This window comes from Trachurus japonicus, chromosome 5 (assembly GCF_045865225.1).
Source record: "Trachurus japonicus isolate A0001 chromosome 5, Traja_1.0".
Lineage (NCBI taxonomy): Eukaryota > Metazoa > Chordata > Actinopteri > Carangiformes > Carangidae > Trachurus > Trachurus japonicus.
In genome coordinates, this window is record NC_140911.1 from 9,085,611 (window position 1) to 9,100,936 (window position 15,326).

At 41.6% G+C, this 15,326-nt stretch overlaps 1 protein-coding gene across 1 annotated transcript in view; it reads left to right on the forward strand.

Moving 5' to 3' along the window:
* The first annotated feature begins 2,214 nt into the window (after positions 1–2,214).
* Positions 2,215–15,326, forward strand: part of loxl2a (lysyl oxidase-like 2a) — a 30,075-nt gene continuing 16,963 nt past the window's right edge. Inside the window, exons 1-3 of the mRNA XM_085776009.1 lie at positions 2,215–2,321; positions 4,306–4,611; positions 7,569–7,741. Coding sequence (XP_085632135.1) covers positions 4,335–4,611; positions 7,569–7,741 — 450 coding nt within the window. The 5' untranslated portion in view covers positions 2,215–2,321; positions 4,306–4,334. The remainder of the gene's footprint in view (positions 2,322–4,305; positions 4,612–7,568; positions 7,742–15,326) is intronic.

Consider the following 15,326-nt stretch of genomic DNA (forward strand, 5'->3'; position numbering starts at 1 on the left):
TATTACGTCAGTGTCCTCTTTTGCTGGAATCACTTCAGCTCTGCACAACAAAACAGAAACATATGTGTAGAGTCCGCTGCGATCACTGCAGTAGCAAACAGCTACTGTCACTGTCTTATTCCCACAGAGGAGCCAGAGGCCACATTTACAATCAGTGTATTGTTACTATAAACAAACATGTCATTAGTACTTTTTTTCTTTTTGAATCATGAGCCTGTAATTTCCATCAGTCAGATATAGAAATTTCAACAATAGAGCTGTAAATATATAATATATAATATCAACAGAAGTGTCTATCTTAGCCCAGACAGCGTGACCTAGTAATTTGTCAGGAGCTGCTCATTCATCAACCACCTTCAAACACATTTAGATGTCATCGCATTGAAATTTAAAGGAAAATACTCAAAATTATTACATTTGCCCTGACTCCTGTGTGTTTCCAAGTTGCTCTCTCTTCTTAAGCATTCCCCTGTTGTGTTGCAACTTGACTGCAAACACCACCTCCCTCCTGTTGTCCCCCAGGGGCTAAAGCACAACTATTGGTCATATTTTGAAGCTAAATGTGACAAAAGAAAAGATAAGTGACTCTTTCTTATTCAAAGTTGTTAGCTGACTGTCTGACCATGGCTGTTTTGGGGGTTTTTTTCTCTATAGGCTATGAGTTCAGCATGAGAGCAGAGTTGTTAGAGTGCTGCTCCTTCTTCCTGTCTCATTATTTTCCTGATGCGACTTAATGATGTTTACTTAGACGGAACAAGTGGTCTTCCTCATTAAATCACAACAGCCTCCCTAAAACACTCTTCCTGTAGCAAATGTGGTCATTAAGCTTGATTGTTGTAGCCACACTGTGGCACTACAAACACCTCAGTGTTAAACAATGTGTAAATTACTGATTGTTTGGCTATAATGAAGTGAGTCACACTGGCTTCAGTTAAACCAGGTAGGCAGCCGTTTCTGAAAAGCAGTGAAAGACACTTACCAGTCAAACGGCCGAGCTCAGTCAACACTCGACAATTGTAAAATGTTAACAAATAAAGAAAGAAGAAACTCCAGTGTAATATTGTGACTCTTTATCGGTTGATGATTCTTTGTCTGACACGCCGCAACAAGTTGGAAATCTGCGGACATTCAAGATTTTTATCAGCACAGAAACATCAGGAAGCAGAGAAAGGTGAATGTGAGGTTCAGATGATGATTGGGAAGAAAGAGACGAGAAAGAAAACTACAGTCAGAAGAAAAGTAAAGTAATTTTCTTTATATTTAATCTATTTTTTATTTTATTTTATACACATGCAAATGTTTAAGTTCTGGTTTGCATTATGTGTCTGATGCTGCCTATGTCCATTTGATCATTTATTGTGCCACATCCCTGGGTGAGTCTTGGCAGCAGCTTCTCACCACATGGTGGTGTCCTCAGACACACGTGATGTGTAAAGATCCCTCACAGATACAGTCTGGAAAGTTTTCCTCATGTTTCCTGTCTGTTCTGAATTGAATCCAAGTGTAGACCTGGCTACTCTCAATTCTTCTTTAGATTTTGTTTCTTGGTAAGAATATAGATCATCTTTTTTTTATCTCAGATTTATGGTATCAAGAAAACATGTCTCTTTTTGGTGTGTAAGATATTTTTTATCACACACTATTTTTTATTTTGTTTAGTCACTGTGTGATGGAAAGAGTCTTGTTTATTGGAAACACTTACAGGTGAGGCAAACCATTGATTCTCAGTTAAATCAGCAGTATTATGAGCCTTCACCAACACTGTCACTAAAACCAAACTTTTAAGATTCACTCCAGGTGCTCCAGTATCTCAGCTGAGATGTATGCTTATGAGCTGGGAATAAGTTTCATCATCTGGTTTGATCCAGTCCAGTATGATTTGATGTGATTACAATAATTGGACAATAAGAACAACAAAAAGTTAAAAAGTTATCTGAGGTAACAGAGTGAAGATTCAGCCATGGACTTTGCATATGTGGCCATAAAACTTTGTTATATATCATCTTAGAAATAGGTTTCATAATCCACAGATTCAGGTCCAGGATCTTTCCAGCTCCTGCTGAGTGTTTTTGTAACCCTGGTGACTGTGCCGGAGGGGGCGGGTCCAGGATGCTGAGGCGGCCGCTGATTGGCTGCCGGCCGTGGTGAGGAGTGGGACGGGAGCGCGCTGCCAGCTGTGAGGGGCGCAGAGGAAAGGGCCAGGAGGAGAGTACTAAAGGGACGAAGAGCCGCAGCTTCACGTCTCATCCTCTCCGGCAGGTTGGAAACCTAAGATCTGCGTCCAGAGGAGGCTCCACACTGCTTGTCCTTCGTCTGTCAAAGTAAGTGAGACTTTCCCTCTTAAATTTCTCTGAGGCGCGTTCACCAACTGATGGGATGTTGTTTCGCACGTGCATGAAATTTTAGGAGATAGCAGACTTAACTGCAAACTGTGTAATCTTCTTGTCTTTTCTTTTCTTCCATCCTCTTTTTACGACTTTGAATGTAAATATCATGTAAGTGTACTTTTTTTTATCCAAGTAAAATGTAGTTTAGTTTTATTTTACATACCATAGTTGTTTCTCTTTTAGGAGTTGTGCCCACCAAAAATTAGGGTTAGGGTTAGGGAACCGGTGTGTTGCTCCGTTGTAATATAGATATAGATATAGATATAGATATAGATATATAAATTACCAAATCCTGCAGAAACTGGAATTGATCTGTGTTCCTGACTCTGGAAAGACTCTCCAGTCTCTTCAGACATCTCTGAGCTCTTTCTTTTGTCACACACACTGAACATTTGGATGTGAGCCTTCCAGAGCTTAACAGGCACTTGATGGTTGATTTATGCTTTTTTCTTTCTTTCTTTCTTTCTTTCTTTCTTTTTTTCCTCAAACGAACAATAGACAATACAAAAGTACTGGCTTTAACTGAGAAGGCAATAAATTCAGGATGTGGGATTTTGGATTTTTCCAGTTGACTGGACAGTCCCTGGTTACCTTTCACTGCTTCACCTATTGTTTAAACTTATTGTTCTTATGCACGACCTACATGTGTTGGATTTAAACCATATTTAAAACAATTCATAGACTATATCAGCTGCTGTAAATACAAGTCTAAGTCTAGACCAGGTTTCTGAGCCAGATTTATGTGTTGGATGTGAACATTGTTCTGTGGGAAGTGGGTGTGTCTTCAGTGGTTTTGTAAGAAGTAGCATATTACACAGATCCTACTTAATATAAGTGTTGTCAGGACTGGATTGATGTTTGCTGCACTCGGTTCTCTGGTGAACAAACATGCACATTTCTGACTCTTTGACTCTCTGTGTTGAACTAACTGTTGTGTGAAGAGACACACTGAATATTAAAGGAGCAAATCAAAGTAGCGCCTGCCTCCTGATGAGCACGACGCTCCTTTAATGGGAAAATAAGCCAGATGTTTCACTGGGAACATCACAAGTGACGTGCAACAGTTTATAGAGTGTGTACTCCCGGGGTGTTTTTTCAAGCCTATATGCGCTCAGAGTTTGTTTGGCTGTTACTATGACGTCAACTTGGAAAGCAAACCCCCCCCTCCCCTCCTCCTCCTCCTCCTCTGCGTTTAACACACCCGAGACGTGGAGGTCTCCTAACTTTCACCGTCTTCCTTCCCTCCTTAAACTCCAGAAACATTCCTCCCCGAGGGCTTCTGGTTCCTCCATTGACACTTTCATGGTTTACCATGAAATATCGAGGTGGAGTCAACTTTCCCTATGAACTTCAGTTGTGCAGCCTCCAGGCACAGATCAGTAGATAAATGAAAGGGGCAGCACCCACCCTGCAGGAGCACACATTTGCTCTCCATTAGGCTGTCAGAGGGACGGAGTGAGGAGCAACATTAACCTTCATTCTCACCAAAATCTCTCTCTCTCCCTTTGGTATAGTCAGATGTATCTTCACTGTTTGTTCACTATATTGTGAATCTGTGGTGAATTCAGTCAGTGACTCTGGAACTTATACTTGTGGTTTCACAGAGGCCAGTGTGGGGTCTCTGGTAGCCCGATCATGGCCAAACCAAACTGTTAGCACAAGCTTTTATACTGAAACTGCTCACTGGCCCAAATTATGGAGAAAACCTACCACACACCGCAAATTACTCTCTGCCTCTTCCTGTCTTAAGATCATATTCAGCCCTCATTTTAACTCTTTAGATTTGGGAAAGGCTATACTTTTGAATTGCAATACATCTAGAAATAATCTAAAGCACAGTTCAGTGCAGCAATATTTACCTTAAAATTAGCCTCCGATACTGATGCTAACAATCTTTTATCTTATTATCTCCCTCTAGATTCATCTTTTCCTCCCTCCTCCTGCATCATGCTTCGCCCAGTTGCCATCCAATGTCTCTTGTTTGCCTGCATGTGGGCGCTGTGCAACGCCCAGTCAAACTCTGGCACCCACACTATCCAGCTTCGTCTAGTTGGTGAGAAGCGGAAACACTACGAGGGCCGCGTGGAGGTATTCTACAATGGAGAGTGGGGGACGGTGTGCGATGATGACTTCTCCATCTACGCTGCCCAAGTGGTGTGCAAAGAGCTCGGCTTCGTGGGCGCTGAGTCCTGGGCGCCCTCGGCAAAGTACGGAAGAGGAGAAGGTAAGAAAATGGAGCAGCATGGAGAAGTATTTGTTGCTTTCTAGAGTTTGATTCAAGTCTTTTATTATATAAGCAAACTTTGAAAATTCATCTCAAAGCCATCATATTCAGCTGTCGAAGACCTGAGGCGAAGTTTATAGGGTGTTTATCTCAGTAACCTGCCAGTCAGCCAACCACACACATTCAAACGCAGCATATCTCTTCACTTAGTTTCATAAGTTCCATGGAAATCCTTCAATGAGGTATATGTTTCCCCCTGTCTGGCTGCTAATATCCTAAGTCACTGGTTTACCCATTAGAGGAGATGTGAGAGACGCCAATCAGTTAAGAGCAAGAGGAGTAGGTCAAGACTGGAAACAGTGGGAGTGTAGATTGGACTCACACAGACATAATCTCATCTCCATTTTCTCATGAATTCCTCCTTTTACTGTAAAAAAAAAAAAAAACCCAGATGAGTTCCCAACTCTATAAATGCAGTAGCTGCTGGCAGACGGTCGTATGTGTAGGTTGGTAGCTGGTAATTAAAACAGTGTCGCTTGTTAAAGGCACATGTTTTCCCACTGGGTCAGACGCATCCAGACGCATCCACCCTGCCACTTCAAAAGTGGAATAATTAACTCAGTTATTTTTGCTTCCCAAAGCACCCCAGTCATTACAGCAACTTAAAGAATTGCTACATTTATGAAGTCATACACTCCATGCATATAATGCTGCCTGCAGATACTGTTTTATGAGAAGCAATTAACAGCCAGTTAGCTGTATGTGCAAGGCCCGGTTGTGCAGAAGGGTAAATGTCTGCACTTAATTTTAGCTGTGGTGTAGGTATAAAAAATCGAGGCATCCGGGATTGGACTAGAGTCTGTCCAACTAGTGTTTCTGTAAGTTTACTGGAGGACACTGGTGCCAGTTCAGAATAGGGTGAGGGTGCAGGAAGTCTGACTTTAACATTTATTATGAGGAGTGTTCCCGCTTTAATCCTGACTAATAGATATTTTGTTTATCTCACAACTCGTTGAGGCTGTCTGCGTGTGTGAGAATGGGAACTACGTGCTTTCTTGTTGTTGGTGGAGAGAGACACATGGCTATAAAAGTGATCAAGAGCATTTTCCATTTTCCATCATCATGATGACTGGTGAAATAAACCACCAAATGTTTTTAATTGAAGACATTACAACATAGCAATTACAAGGACATCCCTTTTGGATGCAGCATGCCTTTCCCGTTAATCACATCTCCAGCTGTCTTTGCACAGCTATCACCTACGAGCTCAATCTATAACATCACAAAATCCATTTTAGTCTGATCTTCATAGGAACGCAGTGCTCTGTCCAATTTGTTATGACTTTGAGTTAAACTATGTGGTTGATTTAATGTGCCAATAAAAGCAGCATTTCAAAATTAATGGCTCCCTGCACGCTATGCTCCATGCTCCTTTCACCAGCTTGTGAAATTACATTCCCATAAGACCTGCAAATGATGGTTTTAACACAGCAATCCAAATTTATCACAATTGGCAATGTTGGATATTTGTTTAGACTGAGGTTTACCGAGTCCAGGCTGGTTCTTACTGGAGACCTCAGCTCCAGAAAACGTGCCTCTTATTTTGAAAAAAGAAAGAAAGAAAGAAAGATAGTTCCTGAGGTAATCATGTGCTGCCAGGAGGAGGCTACGTGACCGTACAACATGCAGTCACTTTCTTGGTATGATCAGGATGTTCCTCAGCAACATGTTGAGACTGTCTAGATGATGAGCAGTCTGTTAGCAGTTTCCATGGCCACAGTTATGTGGATTTCTTTCGCTGGATGATTCAGAACAGCCAGCTGGACAGCAGATGATCCGTTTCAGCCGTGACAACATTTTTTGGCCCGTGTTTAGCAGAAAAAAAAAACGTGCCAGGTTAAGTTAGAGACCAAACACATCTCCACGTGAGTAAGTTTACTGCGTCTGTGACTTGACTCATGTGGAAATGCTGAAATAGCTAGATGTCAATAGGCTGTGACACAGCTCAGGTTGTGAAGGTGCAATGATGAAATCACTGCTTCACCTGACTTCCCAGTGGTTTTAACCCCCTGTTAAGGAAAATTACAGGAAATTGAAGATTGTACCTACAAGAGTTGGAGGCATCAATTCAGACAAGATACTAGATTCTCATTTTCTATGCCTGAAAATCGATTCACAAATACTGAAAACTTACTTTTAATAATAATAATATAATATAATTTGTACTATTATTATTATTATTATTATTATTATTATTATTATACATTTTGGTTTCTGCGCCATTCTGGTTTCCGTAGGCGGTGACGCAATTACGCAGCCGAAGATACCTTGGTGGTGCTATGGCAGCAGGGAATCGATTTTGAATCAAATCGTGACCAAAAGAATTGTTGGATTTCTTGAATGGTGAGCCCCTAGTGGCTACATGTTGCAGAGTAGAAAGAAAGAGGCACCAGACCTGACAGTGCAAAGAGTTTGACTTCTGATACCAAGGCTCAAACTCAAATGATGATATACAGCAAATGCTCTAAATTGCAGAATGCCACATTCTGTTTCTTTTTATTATTATTTCTAATGAGGACACAAATAGAAAACTTCAAGCGTCTCTTGAAGTGAGACCTACAAAGTAGCACCAGTCAACATGCACTGTGGCTGTAAATCATGATTATTTTCTTCGAAACTGATGCTCGTGGCATTTGTGACGCTTCCAAACCATTCTTGTGGAAGTCCAGTCGCTTTTTACTACAACTCCACAAGAATAAGATGACCTGGATGACTGAGAACCTTCACAGACTTCCAAACCATTAATTTTGGTTGACAGTCCAACATCCATTAAGATCACATAAGACAAAGCAGCAATTTGTCACAGTTAAAGAAATTGGAGCTGTTGTACTACTAGGAAACCTTCATCTTTGTCAGAATACGTGCTCATTTCCTCGTATTGCCTCTCTCTGTTCCAGGTCGTATCTGGCTAGACAACGTGCACTGCACTGGTGGAGAGAAGAGCCTGGCTCAGTGTGAGTCCAACGGCTTTGGAGTGTCTGACTGCAAACATTCAGAGGATGTCGGGGTGGTGTGCAACCAGAAGCGCATTCCTGGCTTCAAGTTCATCCGGAACCAGGCCAATGACGAGGTAGGTTCACATGGCGCTACCCGTTCACAGATGTGGTCTCAGTCAAACCTGCTCATGTACAGTACGCTAACACTATACCTGGGTGCAGCACCTGGGTGGGATCGCTTGATTTCAGAAATGATAGCACTTAGGTAATATCCACACATGGTTCAGATACACAAATGTAACAGAACAGATGTTCATCATAATATAAAAAGGAACAGGACAGGCTTGGGGTGAAAGAAATACCTTATCATAGTAGAGGATTCCTCCAAAGAGCCTGAAGTGCACTACTGTCTTTGAATCCTGCCAAGATCTCCAGACTGAGCTGTGGATTATATGACTTTTCTGTCTGTTCATTTGAAGAGGAGCAATATTTACACTCCCCGCAGTAAAACAGACCCCACACAGAATACAAAAAAACTTACTGTGTGATTAAATATTTGCCATCCATTCATCTTTTTGGTTCACTGATTAACTTTCACACTCTTGCTCCAACCCTGCTGTTTGAAAATCTGCTTAGAGCACAGGACTGGGTGGCAGCAGCTTTTTGTAAATCCCCTGCTAAGTTTCTGGATAAAGTCCTTCCTGTGTTCTTAGTAACTACAAGATCATTTCAAACCAGATTAACTACATTAGGTTGCACCATTAAAATTTAACACATGTCTGAGCCTGTATAGACAAGTAAGGTGTGAAGTGGATGATAGCGAACATGCATATTGAAGAAATGTAGCTTAACAGGCTGTGACATAAATTCAAAATATTACGCTTTTAAGACCAAACAATATATATATTAAGCATAGTAGCATACAGTACTGATCAAAGTTGCACTTGTTTCGTAACAGTTAATCTCATCATAGTATGTATATATGCTGTTTTAATATCCACGTATGAGGAGACAAAGTTATTAAAAATTGACAAAGAGCTGGTGAAAGTGGCTCCAGAATTTTGAGCTGTGTGATTAAATGATCTAATGGATACTAAATATGAACGTCTGGACAAAACCAGACGAGCGTTCTTCCATGCAGGTAGTCACATCTACCATGACATTAGGCCAGTAAAATAATCCACTATAGTCAGCGCAGAATGGCAAATAATGTAGAGCCATTTGCACTAATGACTTTGCCAGGCCTCTATTAGTCCATCGCTGCCCTCAGCAGACCCCCAGTCTGCAGCCAGGGAGAGTTTGGAGATGAGTCAGAGAGGAGGGGAAGACCATCCTGTCTGGCTGCACAGAACGCCTCCGTATACCACATGGAAAGTCAGTGTGGGTCTGTGAATGCGACTGAAGAGAGGGAGGGAGGGAGAAAAGAAGATAGGAGCATTCCTTCAGCTTGTCTAAGAACAAATGATTAAAAACACTCACTGCTGCAGAGGGTTTCCTAATTAAAGCCAGTCTCATAAAAATGAAGCAGAATTTCTTTTGGCAGCCTAGAGGACAGTGCTCTAACACTTTGCTACTGCCTTCATATTAACAACATATTTAATCCACTAGACGTGTAGTGGTAGATTTAGATTTTTTATTCCTCTCTCTACAACTGCCAGAACAGTGACTGTGCTTTTTTTTATTGGATTATACTAGACGACACCCTCATGGACTCCATCTAAAATCCTTGTGTCCCACTCTCATGTCTTGCTGAGTCATGGGAATGAAGAAATGAAAGAATGGAGAAATTGAAATATTTAATTATAGACTAATGAGCCTCAGACTCAAAGAGTTCCTATTTTTTTTACAGGTTGCATACATAAGCAGCACCCTCTCTTGTTCCTTATTTGTCTTGTGTATTTAGGATCTCCGGGGTGTAACTGCAGTTCAGCCCCACACCCTGTAAATATTTCCTCAGTCTGGCCAAAGTTATACACCTCTGTCTTCAACCGTGCTTGAGCTGACGTCAGCAATGGGCAGCACTGTTCCTTCAATCTGTTTACTCGCTGTATGAATTGACATTCTGTGCTCAATCTGGAAAGTTAACACCCAAACCATGAGTGTACTACAGTCCAGGTGAAGGTCAATATCAAACGGGTGAAGCAAACAGAGTATTCACCACCGTATTGATAAATCTAAACGTTTGAAGAGGTAAACTGGTCAGTCAGTGACATGTCAGGTCATCATGACAGTTTTTTAAAGTCTGGTCTGTATTTCATTCACAGACTTTGCATTATCAGCAATTTCTTTTAGTATATGAATATTTCGTAGTCTCATAAAGCTACAGGTCACAGAGTTGCTTCAAACGGTAATTATTTTGTTTTTGTGAGGAGCACATCATGAGACTACTTTACAGGGATATGGGAATATGTGAAGATAAGACCATAACAGCTCAGTCTGCCAAGTTCAGCTTCGACCACAAATGATAGTCCACTGAAAACATCAGTCTGTCATTAATGAAAACAGCAGATTCCAGTGCCACGAGCTGCACGTCTCGAATTTTAGCAGAGGCAAAAAGCAAAGACGTGTTATCCGATACGCACAACTAATACCAATCGATCAGTCAGTCACTTTATTCATCCCTTTATCATGTATCTGTGGGGCAACTGGATACGCAGTCGTGGGATCCATGCATTCAGCATGCATAAAACATAAAGATATAACGTCCTAATAGAATTAGAGCATTAGCAAAGTATCAGAGTCATTTAACCGAGGAACTAGTGTTGTTTTCTCACAATCCCAGCTCCTGTCAGAGCCGTCATTTAACCTCCGACCCCTCCTGATTGCCGCTTTGTCTAAGTAACGTCTGTCTTTAATGCTGTCTGCTACCGATCTGACCTCTGGGGGCTCTAACCATGACAGCCTTCTGAGCTGGTTACGTAACACCCCTAAAACAACAACAGAACATACATTCCTGCGCGACTCAGTCATTATCATAAATGTAAAAGTTCACTAATCCCCCCCTATCATTCTGACAAATCTACGATCTATTTAATTACACACAATGCACAGTTTTCTTTAACAGAATTTGTCTAAGCCAGCACAGTTGTGTTATTTATTACCATGTGTTTGACTCAGGGACTGTTTTTTTAGTCAGAAGAGGGGGTTTTGTTTCCCAGCAGAACCAAACAGCAGAATAAAAGGAAAACTTTGTTTATCATCTGTTTGTCGGGACTTTTTAACCAACTCAGCCATGTTCCACTGTTGTTCACGTGGGAATGGCACGATGCACGTGCCGTCCGTGCTCACACAGGCTCATTGTTGATTACATCTCCTTCATTAGGAGACCTCTGAACTCTCAGTCCGTGTAAGGTTGATGTTTATGAGAGAGCGTGGCCAAGATTGATTAAGAAGATAGTGTATATACTGTGTGTTTCAGGCATTGCTCTGTCACGTGTCATTGTTGCATAATGCATTGCTCTGAGCAGATGAAAAGTTTCTAATGGGAAGTCACATAAACGTGAAGATCTCCTTTTCATGCTGTTAAAACCGCGTTCCTTCTAAACAGATTACAAATGTAGATGAGTTCATCATCAGTCCTCTTCCTGAAAGCATGAGAAAAAGGATCAGCAGCCAAAGCAGCTGCAGTTTGCCCACCAGACCATTTAGTGTGTTTACTTGGACCAAACACTCAGATCTTGAGGCAACACAAACACGTCAGGAACCAGTTGTGATAACAGCAGCGACTCAAGAGCCTGTTGATTCTTCGCAGGGCAAAGGCTGCGATTCTCCACGAGGCGTGACGGTGTCCTCTTACAAGAATTTGAGTTCTGCACATTCTGAGCTATAGAACAAAAGGAAACGTGAGCCTGAGCTGGATGCGCATGCAAGAGCTTTGAGAGGAGGAGAATGATCGAAGGGAGAAAAGGTTGATGCATGTCAGGAGGCTGCAGCCAGTTTCTTTCTCTCTCTCTCTCTCTCTCTCTCTCTCTTATGGATAGAGTAGCAGAGACATCCTCCACATGTTCAGCAGCTGGATCCCAATGTGGCCTCAACTCTCCTCTTGGCTGCACAGCATCCAAAGTCTTTTGGACTCTTTTTATTCATACCTACACTTTATGATTTACCATTGGCACATTGGGCTGGCTCAGTAGAGATGATTTATTATAGGTTCTCTGCACATCCTGTATGCATTTAAACTGAAGTATAGATATTACACAAGTGAATTTATTCAGATATCAAGAAGTTACTGTAAAGGCACACATGAATCACTTGAAACCAATTTTGGTGTAGATCTTCAATCCCTCCACAGAGCTGTTCAATGTTATTAATTTTCTTGCTGGGAATTTAGATAGCATCGGTGTCAACCTCATTTTTCTATTACATATGACAGTCTAGTTTAGTTTGGCATAAAAGCTGGAGGGAGGAAACAGCAAACACAATCTGCCCATTAACACGTCTAAAGCTTATTGTAATTTAATTATTATCGTATGTGTTTATTCTGCACAAACAGTGAAGTGTAGAAACACTTGAATGGGAAGTTTTTCGCTAGATTATTTTTTGGCTGTGAGCAGTGAGCTGGTCGTCTGGCAGCCTCGCAGTGACGAGACTCCTGGGATGAAAACCGTCGTCCGACAGGAACGTTTCTGGCAGGTGACCCAACTGTGAAACTACAAATAAACAAATAGGATCTTTTTCCATGTGAAGCAATCTGAATACAAACCATTAAGACTTGAGTTACAACTATTTCACATCCAGTCAGTTTCTGGAGATAAATAAATGAAGAAAAATCACCTTTAATATTAACAGTATAGTATTACACTGTTTTAAGTTGATTCATATGCAATAATAAGTCATTCTGTAATCAAGTCCAGCAAAACCCTGCCGACTTTTTTCAGTCCTGAAATATTTGCTCGGGGATTAGTTTGAAATGTGTACGTGCACGGATTTACCTGTAGTAATGGTTCTTTTTCATTGCTATGATGGGAGCAGCACTGTAATAGTTATTCCAGATGCAAAGTACACACACACACACACATACACACACATACTTCCTCTGTCAAGTCAGACTGGGGGCCGTTGAGGCAGAAAAGTGGGGTGGGGCAGATGTGAAAGTCATTTCAAAGGAGCTCGCTGTTCTCTCGCTTTTCATCTAAACTGTGGAGTGATTAACATTCAGACTTGCCATGTTTTGTAAGGTGGGGCGGGTAGTTGATGGGTGGGGGATCTGGTGGTGGTGGGGTGTGCACGTGCAGATGAACGTGCAGCAGGTCTGGAAAGCTGAGTAAAATGGAAGAAATGCACAGTAGTGGAAGCATTAGTCAGACACTGGCTAGACCACAGTCTCATGTTCACACATCTACATTGTGAGGGGTCCTGGTCAGAAAAACAAGTCTGCTCTCCAGTTGGAAACAGTTCAGTAATGGTCATCAAAGCTCACTTCAGAGATGAGGAGTAGTGAATAGAGCTAAATGAAGAATGTTTTCTTTTTTTTCTCAGACGCCTCTTACAAACAAGAGCAGGAATGTGAGACTATATTTGAAAATGAAAAGGTATTTTGGAAGGGAGGGGGAGAGAAAAAAAAAGAAAAGAAAATCCTCATAGTGAATGAATCACTACAGCAGCAGCACAGTCATAGAGTTACTGTAAGATGAGACAATTCTGTAGAAATGTCCAGTTGAGATTTAACCTCACAATGACCTGCAGGATGGAAAAGCCTGCTCTCATAATAAATGGGTTTATGTCCCTGCATCACATATTTAAGCTGCTCCGGTTGCCAAAACAGTTACACACATCCTGGTGACATCCACCCACATGTCCTATACTTAAAGGAATAAGTAGTTGCATATATTGGGCAATACCCTTATTATATAGAACTACTTGTGGGAAATGAGGAGTTACCACCATGCAGCAGCCATTTATCTTACCTTCCTACAAAGACTGGAAACAGGAGGGAAGAGCAAAGCGACAATAAAATACGCTTAATCTTGATATTTAACCTATGATATCTTCTTTATTAATCTAGGACAGAACAGGCCTTTATGCTAAGATAAGCTAAGCTAACCATCCAGTAGCTGTAACTTCATACTTATATGAGGGTGCTATAAATCTTCTCAATACGTCCATCTATTAATTCCTGCAGCAGATCTGACCTCTTTTTTTGGAGAGTCTATATTTCCATCCACATTGATATTATGTGATTATTTAACCATATAATATAAAAGGATTTATCATGGGTCCATGTTCTATGTGCTGCAGCAGTCATTTTCCTGCATTGCTTTACAAACCAAACAGCATTTTGCTGAGTTTATGTCTGGTGGTCAGAGCTCGGTGGTGGTGTGGGGGTTGGGGGGCACCTGGACTGACTCCAGCTGTGGGTATCTGTCCTCTTCTCTTTTAGTCTCACACATTCAGACGGCCAGTTTCCTCTCTCTGGGCCAAATACAACACTGGTCAGACCCTGCTCAGTGCCCCATTTCATCCTCCCCTCGTACCCCTCGTCCTGTCTGGTATTTTAACCTCCACACCTGGATTCACTTTGGTTCTGCCAATGGTTTTTCCGTATGATATCATGTTTTGTATCAGGTGTACGCACATTAAGCCGTTAATGAGTGTGATTTTCAATTGTTTTTTTCTTTTTTGTGTTACACAATTTCACAGAGCTTCATGTTTTTTAGACCATAATTAACAATACATCTTTCTTGTTTTGCTTTTATTTTGAAAAGCTAAATAAATTTCTGAAGAATACCGGATCCGTGTTCGCGATCACGTCCCCTCACCTTCATATCCTGCCGTGGAAAACACTCTGTCATGCTATAGCCAGCAGGAATCTCTTCATGAAAGAGTGGTTTTTATCCGGTCTAACCGCTGCGGTCAGTGGGTGGACCGGGGTCACTGTTGAAACAGTCTGACTTAGTCGTGGCTCCTCCTGCCTTGCAGCCTTAAATGTTCAGAGACCCTGAAGCCTTGAACATTCCCTCAGGCTGACGCCATCGCAGGAAACCACCCTCAGGGCAAGCATTTGATATTTCTGGGAGACGTGCCTGAATGTGTGGTTTTTTTAGTTAAAGAAGCTGGCTGTTTCGAAATTATACTGAGATCAGCGTTTGCATACCACAAAGCAGCTCAAGAAGTTTTTGGCTCCTTTTTGGCAGCCGGCCGGGGAACAAACTGCAGCACTTTAGCTCAAGCAGGAAAATGAACAATGGAGGCGAGTTATTGGGTGGCTGTTCTCCCATAAAGCCCTGGAGGTCAAAGGTTACCATTCCTTCCTGATTTAAGGGGTCTTCAGGAGACACGTGATGCTAACTGTGGTTGTTGACCCTCCGCCTCACCAACTGGCCTTACAGCCCTTTATAGTGGACGGTGGACCACCCGCAGACACTCTCCCAACCTGAGCCGTGTCAGACGCTCGGCTCATCATGGCTTCCTTCTTTAGCCGCCATTGATCTAAAATCAGATCCCTGTAGATAACAATCTTCTTCTGTTCTTCTTTTGAACTCCTGCCACTGTTTTCTTATCAGGCAGGAAATCCAAAATGCAATTTGAAAAGTCTTTGAAAAGAAATTTGGGCCTTGGACGATGAACACTCATGTGCTCTAGTGATTCATGTGAACTTCTTGTCTAAAAAAATAATAACAATGATTTGTTTAATTTAATTGAATCTGTGAATATCAAATAATCTTTCATCCGGTATAAAACACCAACTCAAGCACTGTTAGTTGGATTTGACAGCTGTGA